Below are 9,708 nucleotides of genomic sequence, written 5' to 3' on the forward strand. Positions count from 1 at the left end.
TGGAGGTAGGAGAAGGGATGTGTCGAGAGAGGAACGAAGGAGAGGTGAGGGAACAGTGCGCAGGTGGGCGAGGACAGCGAGGGGCTGTGCAGGGAGGGCAGGCGAGGTGTCATGTGGGGCCGGGGATGGAGAAGGCAGCGCAGCAGCAAGGAGGCAGGAAAGGGAAAGGAGGGAGAGCTCAAGGGCTGGCGCCTCGAGGCCTGCGTGAGGGGGCGGCAGGAGGGAAGGAGATGATGGAGGAATAGGAGTGAGTACGGCAGGGAGAGGGGAGGAGGGGGGGGGAGGAAAGCCCAGACGTGCTGTGGTGCATTGTTTTTCATGTGCTCTATGGCAATTGGACCTGTTCCTGCAGCGTGGGACTGCAGCTCCGTACGAGCCAGCGCATCTGTCTGACAGGCTGTCCTCAGGAGCCGTGCCTGAAATAGCCGCTGTCCTGGGCCCGGCCGTGTCCCGCGCCTGAGGACAAGGTTGAGCAGCCCTCTCTCTGCTTGCCTGTAGCTTTCCCAGCACTCACCCAAGCGGAGGTGAAATTGAAACGGTCTGTTTTGCCCTGCGGGGGTAAGTACCACCCCTCAGGGGCTGCTCGCATCCTTTCAGCCATTGGGCCAACATGCTCAGAGTGTGGAAATGGGTGAGAAGCAGAACCAAGTTGCCTAGGCTGCTGCTTGAAATAGTGAATTGCTTGGAAAGGGAAAAAAAAAAATCACTTAGAAGTGTTTCCTCTTTTAAAACCAATAAAATAGATCACCTTGGCTAGAAAAGATTGAAGTTGTCTGCAACCTATCTGCCGCTGAGTAGGCTCCGTCCCACTCAAAGCTGGGAACCTGGGTGCCGAGCATCCTGCTCCAATGCTCCCAGCTCATATTTTCTGTCACCTTAGCCCAGGTCCAGAAGGGAACAAACCTTTTAATAGTTCTGTTGATTGAGTTATGTGTTTTCATGGCCTATATGTGAAATGGTCTATTCTCTGCATATAGGATTTCAGCAGGGTGTTAGGGAAGTGAGTTTGGGCTTTCTGTTAGGAGGTGGCAAAGCACGTTTGTCACGCAGCCAGTATAAACCTGCCCTCAGGTACCACACATGGCTCATGCTCTGCTCTCCTGCCTTCTGTGGTGGAAGAAAGTTCACTGTGCCACCTCACTAGCACAGGGTCTCTTCCTAAACTCTTTATAATGGTGTGATTGAGCACGTAGCCTGGGATGTGTAACAGGATGCTCAGACTGCTATTTTTTTTCTTATTTTTTCCAGAAATATAAACCTGTATAATGCCTGAGAAATGGGACTGTGGAATAAGAACAAATTTCAGACAGGAATGCTAATAGCAAGAAAACACAATCACTCCTATCTTTGCAGCAGAGTTCCTCTCAGAAGTTGGACAAGTCAATTTAATAATAATGAAATCATTTGAATCTTAACCTGTGATCTGAACTGCCAAAGTGGTGGGCAGCTTCAGCAGTGGCTGGTGCCCACAGGAACTGAGCCCAGACAAGCTGAAGTGCTGCATAATGACAAATACCCTCAAAGAGGGAATCCCAAACTCCAAATTAGTGAGTTCTTGCGGTCTTAAGGTCTCTGTACCTCAACTCTTCCTCCTCACAAAGGTGGTAGCACCTTCACATCTACTGAAAGGACTGCTGGACAAACAAACCCATTGGTAGTCTTGATGTGCAGAAGAACGCAAAGGGGCAAAACAAAATGCTGAAAAGTTGTTTATGGGTTATGCTTTCCTGCATACTGAACAAGAGTAAAGGTCCTGGGGACTCATGGGTCTAGGATCAAAGTATCTGATTACAGAATTATGAAACTGAGGACTGCATTTCAGTGCTCATTAGCAGGTAAGGACAAATATTATCCTTGCATTTTCTGACCTGTGAGTACTTAGCTTTACAGTTTTAGCATCCTTTTCGTGTGCATAATTTGCCATGTGCCTTATTACTTTTATTAAAATTGTTCTAGAGAGGTTCATAGCTCTTCACCCTTGGCCATCTCCATAGAAGAATGGGTCCTAGATTACCATGAGTGCCATGTACACAATTAAGAAAGGACCCAAACCCATTATAACCTCACCTAACTGTGCCAATTCCCCCCCTACTTCAGGGGAGACATTTACAATAAAATACCTTGTCCATCTTTAGTAACATCTTTAAATTCTCTTATCTCATGGCTGGAATGAATATCACTGACATTTTAGGTATAGAAAAACACCACCACTGGCCCAGTGCTGTATCACGCCTCCGCAAGGAGAAGCAATGAAGGTAATATTCATGTTGCTGTTAAGGACTGAACTAAGTCTTCCCTTGGAATATTATTTTACTAGTAAATAATGCATGTTGCTTTTTAAAGTTGTTTTTAGTTTGGAAAATTTGAATTAGACATAGAAAAATTTAAATAGACAACTCAGGTATCTGTATGTTTGTACATTGTATTATGGACTCTCAGCCCAGGAAAATTCAGAGACTTACGGATTTTGTTTCATATGAGGAAAAAGGAAAAGCAGAAAGCTCAGAATTTTCTGGGAAGCAGTATATTTGAATAGATTTCCTTTTTATCAGCATGTTTTTGCTGTTAATATTGTACATATCAATGTTGTACATGTCAACATTGTACTAACAAAATATAGCACATTTCTAAAAACATTTCAGTTTCAATTATAATTTTCCCACAGAAAATCTGTCCAGGGCAAATTTTCTAGCCAACTCCATCTAAAAATGTTTGCAACAAAATGTTGTCTGCAAAAATGCACCCAAGAAAGAGAATTTTATTGTGCTGCTTCTCTGTCTAACTCCAATGATAACAAAGAAGTGAACCATTGTCCTAGACATATTGAAAAAAATTAAATTGTTTGTAGTTCTGCTATATACATTTAATTAATGCCAGTGCCAGAAATAACAATGCAAAGTCGAAAGTAAAAAGTTATTTATTTTTTTCCTGCTGTTTCACATTTTACAGAATTTGGCCTAAGCGTCATTTCTGCAAGTGCAGCTGAAAGAGTGAACAAAGCTTCTGCCCCCGCACTGGCTTCTCTAGACACAGGTGACCCATCACAGTATCATAAAACATGAAGGTAACACTCTTAGCTCTGTAAGACAAACTGTTTTCTATCTTCCTCCTTTTTATTTTATGCAAAGATTTGGTCAATGTAAATGACCTGCAAATATTTGTTTTATTTTAAGATGCACAATATTCTTTAGTCTGTTTTATTAATGTACTTCATGTGTTAGGGAAGACTAAGCTTGTAAGCTTTCATCCCACTTCTTCGGCAAGCTAAACTGCATGAAATTTATATAGAAATTTGACCAAAGGAATAATGTAATTCATTTATCAAATATCTCTATGAAAATCATGCTCAATCTCCTCTCTCCATTTCCAGTAAAGCAATATGCATGATAATGAAATTAAATGAGCAATTTTGGTTAAACATCATACATCAGTTCAGGTGTCCCATCCATACTAACCAAAAAGAGATTATGTTGGGCAAGAATAATTATTTTCACTTACATTTCTGGTAAATACTGACTTTACTATCAAAAAATAAACCTACCATGTGTCACCATTTCATAAGGTGGATATTGTTGTTATAGATGTGCTCCTACTTCCCTGTACCAAAACCAAGCTTTTCTCTGTCTTTCTCTCTTCCTCTCCCTCTCTTCCTCTCCCAACACAGGTTTGCAGATATTGCTGGCCTGCCCATTTCAGAAAACATTTCTAGTTCGCCATCATTCACTGCTAATAAAGACAAGAAAAGAACAGTGTGAAGTTTATCCTTTCATTCTGTAGTTTCTTACCTTGGAATATACCTATCTGTAGAAATAACATCAGAATAACAAATCATTTATTAGCAGACATAGAATCATCTGGTTGGAAAAGATGTTTAAAATCATCGAGTCCAACCATAACCTGCCCACTACTAAATAATTTCTCTACGTGATAATGTAGATATATATTTAAGATTAGGAATTGAAGGGCACTCTCCAGCTGCACATCAGACAGCTACAGCCAGCAATGGCCATTAACCAGAATGGCCACTAGAGGCCTTCGTTTGCTAGGATCTGCCAGGATTGATGAAGGCGAAACCCGCTGCCCACCCAGAGCTAGTTCCCCTAAATCTCTGGGGAATCTGCTCACTGCCCCAGCAAAGCACAGTTCCCCACATAAGAAAAAAAAAAGTCTCACTGGAGCTCCAAATGGGCGTGCCAAGCTGATTCTCCCGCCAATCATCCTCAGAAAAAAGGGGAAATAATAAATAATCCAGTTGTTTGATTTGTTACAGGTGAAATGTGACATTCCAGGAGTGATGCTCCCCACGGCCACCGGCACGCCAACCTTCTCCCCTCGGGCTGCCCTCCCACCGACCCCAACTTCCTACAAACACCTTGGCAGGACAACAGTGCGGTTCCACTCAAAAACCGTGAAAATGAGAGGAAGTCTGGTTAACAACGGCGAAGGTGTTTTATTTCCAGCCCTGTGGCTGCTCAAGATTAGACGGATTTGCGTTATTCTTTCTCTACTGCAGTTTGGACACAAAGTCGGTGTAACTGTGCCCAGGGTTTTATTTGCTGCCGCCCTCCCATCCGTCAGGCTGGTATTCTCCCGCTGGCCGCCTGCTCTAAATATGGCCATGGCCAGTGTGTCAATAATCCCCCTCTTTAAGGAACCTGCAAACACTAGTGTTGGGACATTCTTGCTGTTCAGATGTCTAGCTGACGTCTGATGCTTAAAATGGAGCATGCTTTCATCCCTTCCTGCATTGTCGTAAGCCCCCGATGATTACTCTTAAAAGGGTGCCTCCGCAATGCAGGGAAACAGTTGCTGACCAAACGAGGCACAGCTTGCTTGCTTCAGCCTTCTTGAATGCCTAAGCACTTCAGGTTTGGACGAGCCTGACCAAGTGGGACCATGTCTACCTTTGGCTACAGAAGAGAGCTCAGTAAATACGAAGACATTGATGAAGACGAGCTCCTCGCTTCTCTCACTGAAGAGGAGCTGAAGGAGCTGGAGCGGGAGCTGGAGGACATCGAGCCTGACCGTAACCTCCCGGTGGGACAGCGGCAGAAGAGCCTGACAGAGAAAACACCGACGGGGACTTTCAGCCGGGAAGCACTGATGGCCTATTGGGAGAGGGAGACCAGGAAACTCTTAGAAAAAGAGAGATTGGGTGCATGCGAAAAGGTAAGATGCTGAAGCATTCGCTGTTTCCTAGAAATATTTGGCATGTTCTTCCCTGGCATCATCTTGCTCACTGTTTTCATTTTCTTTCAGTCTTTTGAAGAGTTTTTAAGAACACTGTTAGCCATACCTCTGTGTCTACTAAAGCACTGTGTGCTAGCTAAGGGAGGCTTTGCACTGTCTCTCTGGAGGTACCTTAAAAGCTTAGCTAAGACCAGAATAAATTCCCATTAGTGTTTATAATTAGTGTTTAAAACAGGAATAAATTTTAAAAGGCACGTTGGAAATTATTGTGAGGTAGCGATGTGGACTTTGTGATAACTTTTGATTTTGTTTAAAAGCTAAAAAAAATGACTTTTCCTTTCCTTTAAAAAAATAATCAGTACTGACTGCTGAGAAGCACATTAGGAAGGTAATTTTGAATACAAGTTATGTCAGAAGCAGAGTGAGCAGCTGCTAGGCTTTGTGCTCCTGGAAGGAAGCTGCGTTGCAGTCAGCAGCTTCTGTTGCTTTGATCCTGGCACGGCTCCGGAGGCTTCTGGCAACTGTTGTCGGAGGGCGGCTGTAAGTTATTTAAAAAGTGGCCTGGGGTAGAGCGATCAGCCAAACCATTTATCTGTACTCCAAAAAAACCAATTGGGCAATTTGGGCAGGACTGAAGGGCTCAGTCCTAGCAGGCGCAGAGTGCCCTCTGTCTAAGCTGACATCCCTGTCCGCATCCCCCCAGGCCCTTGGTAAAACATTTGTGAAACTGAGCTCTATCAAAAAGCAACTTCTGTTTTCACACTGGCTCCATGTAATTTCAAAGCAAAGTGGAGACCTGGGGATGTGAGTAGCTTTTGGCTTTTTAAGCACTGCTTCATACCAAGCTGTGACCCTCCTTAAAAAGACAAGTTTGCCCATGTTCAAGTAGAAAATAATGCAAAAAAGGTAAAGGTATCAAAACTGGACTCAGAACTTCTAACGGCCTTGGTTCAGGAGCTCTGTTCATTTGCAAGGCAGGAACTGCAGTTTGTACATTAGATAAAACACTCCCTTTAAGAAAAATCACCTGGATTAAATTAGCCTGCAATAATAATATCCAGGATTTCTTTACACTTAAGTGTTCTCTCCTGCTCATGGATGGTGGTGTAATGTCTTTGTAGGCAAGTGCACAGACCACTAGCTGTCATCAGACCATTAGTATCAGCTTGCAGATGTTGACTTCACTCCCTGTTTGCCAAGTCCTAGGGAGGCAATGGCAAGATTAATGTTTATTTCCAGCTGAGCCTGGAACTCAAAACCTGGACAGTTTCAAAAAAACCCTCTGAACAGGTCTCATTTGGTGTCTTATATAATGGCAGGATTTTTTTCTTTTTCCATGTCTCTACAGCATTAACAGTGGGTACTGGCTAAAACTCAAAGTGCTTGCAAAAGCCTCTGTACTTCCTGATCTGAGACGCAACATCCTAAATGCATCCATAAGTATGAAAATGCTGACACACTGACGTAGAGGGCACAAATGCTCTCCCTACCAAGCGCAGTAAGAATGCTCCTTCTGAGCTTCTTGAAAGCCATTTTCTTCTTATCCTCAACTGTCTGAAAGCCAGACACCTTGTCTAAGATGGTTATTTGTGCTCCTTCTATAGTTAGTGTTCAGAGATCAGCCCCTCCAGAAGGCGAACATCCTTCCGGTAGCCTTTTAGGGTGAATGACTGGCCCTCCAGAGATATTTACCTCTCTGCATTGACTAAGTAAGTACTAACATTTCATTAAGTATGAAGCAAGATGAAGCCCTGCAGGCTGCCAGCAGCAGTCCTGTATGGAAATGCCACAATAACAGAGTATGCCTTTACGGATCTGGAAGGGCAAGAGTACTCAATGTCAAAATTATTGTGCAGGTTATTGTAACACCAAACAGCGCATGTGACAGGAAACTATAAATTCCCCCTCTGACCATGTAACTAAAAAAAAAAAAGAAAAAGTTTTTGTTGTTTTTTTTTAATTAATCTAGTGTCATCAAGCATATTAGCAGTCCATTTAGAGGCACCAACTTCTGCTCATCTGCAGCTGTGTTGAATGCTGTAGCGTATATCCCTGGACAGATAAAAGCATAGCCATGAAGGCAGGTTCCTGGATACCTGATGTTTTCAGCTTTTAGAAGTCTGCATGTATGTATATAAGCTACAGATATAAATCTTAGTCCCGTAACAAACTAGGCTTAAACACAGCCCTGTTTCTATGTGTAGCACAGCATCTCTGAGTGTGAGGGCCTTCCCCCATATGATCCACAGGAGAAGCAACAGGGCTGGACCCTGCAAGGCCCCCAGGCACCGAATGACCAGGCTGGAGCAGCGTCATGTCCTGTTTCACTGGAGTCCCGCTTCTGCAAACATTACAATTTCTGTCTGTTTTGCATGTGTCCCAACACAGAAAATCTCCTTAAGATTGTGAAACGTGACCTGTCATTACTATTATTTTAAACTTTCCCTGCATTTTTAGAGCCAGATAATTAAGCAAACCTAAAAGTGCACAGGTATAGGCTCTCATGTTAGAGACACTTTCATTTTCCAGAAGCATTCTCCAGAGTGAGACTCCCCTGAGGGGCAGAACTTTTGCTGTTCCTGCAGAGAATGGTCCTCTGTCACTGTCACTGCTGGGGGCGCCAGGCAGACTTTTGAGAAGTAAATCCAAATTTGCCATTTTGGTGCTCACCAAACACACTAAAATAAGCTTGGAGTTTAGAAAACCAGTCAGTTTGCTCTGTAGACAATGAGTTGTAATGAGTTACAGTATGGCAGCTGACCTGTGACAGCTGTTGGTGGGCACAGTCCGCTCTTGTCAAACTTTTGGGGATTATTGACATGTGATGACTTGTTACCTGTGGGAATGTGTCTGACACTTTTCTTCACAAATAGCTTCCACACAGTGCATCCAGAGCCTTTTTGACATGGCTGTTGTAATTTTCTATTATTTTCCATGTTGATTTGCATGTTTACATGTGCAAACACTATTTGTATTCTAAATCATGGCAGTCTTTAGCCTTTTCAGATGCACTGACATACACAAGGGAGTCTGACATCGACACAGGTGTCTAATCCTTATGAAATCAAGAAACTTGTTGCTCATAGATCATGTCCATTCTGAAACTGTGGTCTTATGCTTCTGCTGGCAAGGATCCAGATAACATCCCCTTGTGGACATGCCAACACGTAGAAAGCATGAAGTGTGTCCATGTTGCAATATCTTGTATCAGATTTTCTCTTGGGCAATGGCAGTAAATCACTGCCAGTAAAACTGTTTCCATTTATGCTAAGCCTTTGTCTTCTAAAGAATATGAAAGAAATACTGTTAAAAAGGTGTTAGGTGCTGAAACATTTTTTGTTCTCCTGAGTGTCTTTGTTTCTGCAGATTTATTTTTAGCTTTATATATTAAACTATATTAACATATAGTTTCAAGATAATTGGTTTTGTGCTGAAAGGCAGATGCCGCATTACTGTAATCATGTTTAACACCCACACTTGCATTCATGTTCAGGACTCTGAGCAAGAAGAAGACAATTCAGAAGATATTCAAGAAGAATATTTCACAGAAAGCAATAGTGAAGTGTCTGAGGAGGCATATACTGAAGAGGACGATGAAGAAGAAGAAGAAGAGGAGGAGGAAGATGATGAAGATGACAGTAATGATGAGGATGAGGAAATACAAAATCCTGCAGCTGGTGAAAGACCTGAGGATGGCCGGAGTTCTGACCACATCAGACGCAAAAAGTGTAATGGCGCAAAGGACAACAAAAATTTACTCAACGGCCATGATGGAAAAGACACCGACAATCTGAGCTCGAAAAGCAGTGCCATCCACCCTTGTGGAAATCCAACAGTTATTGAGGATGCTTTGGAAAAAGTTAGGAGCAATGACACCAACACCACAGAGGTCAACCTGAACAACATTGAAAACATCACTTCACAGATGCTCATACAATTTTCTCAAGCCCTGAGGGACAACACAGTGGTCAAGTCATTCAGTTTGGCTAACACACATGCTGACGACAGCGTTGCAATAGCTATTGCTGGTATGTTAAAGGTAAATCAGCATATCACTAGTCTGAATATTGAGTCAAATTTTATCACAGGCAAAGGAGTGCTGGCCATCATGAGGGCTTTGCAGAATAACAAGGTCCTGACAGAACTGCGGTTCCACAACCAAAGGCACATCATGGGCAGCCAGGTGGAGATGGACATAGTTAAACTGTTGAAAGAGAACACCACTCTGGTCAAGCTTGGGTACCACTTTGACCTTGCTGGTCCAAGAATGAGCATGACAAGTATCCTGACAAGAAATATGGATAAACAAAGGCAAAAGCGCATACAGGAGCAGCGGCAACAAGAGTCTGGCTGTGATGGAGCCATCAATCCAAAGACCAAAGTCTTGCAGAAAGGGACACCTCGGTCCTCACCTTACGTGTCACCTAAGAGCTCACCCTGGTCCTCTCCCAAGCTCCCTAAGAAAGCACCTCCAGTGAAATGTCAGCCTCCAGCTCCTGCAGCCCCACCTCCCCCCCC

At 43.3% G+C, this 9,708-nt stretch overlaps 1 protein-coding gene across 1 annotated transcript; it reads left to right on the top strand.

Annotated features, from left to right (window-relative positions):
* Positions 1 to 4,896: 4,896 nt before the first annotated feature.
* Positions 4,897 to 9,703, top strand: LMOD2 (leiomodin 2 (cardiac); the record flags this gene model as incomplete). The annotated part of the gene is made up of 2 exons (XM_010194965.1): positions 4,897 to 5,169; positions 8,684 to 9,703. Coding segments are annotated over exons 1-2 (1,293 nt in total), but the record flags the coding sequence as incomplete, so codon positions are not given.
* Between the last annotated feature and the right edge of the window lie 5 nt (positions 9,704 to 9,708).

Source organism: Mesitornis unicolor, unplaced genomic scaffold, assembly GCF_000695765.1.
Source record: "Mesitornis unicolor isolate BGI_N332 unplaced genomic scaffold, ASM69576v1 scaffold38181, whole genome shotgun sequence".
NCBI lineage: Eukaryota > Metazoa > Chordata > Aves > Mesitornithiformes > Mesitornithidae > Mesitornis > Mesitornis unicolor.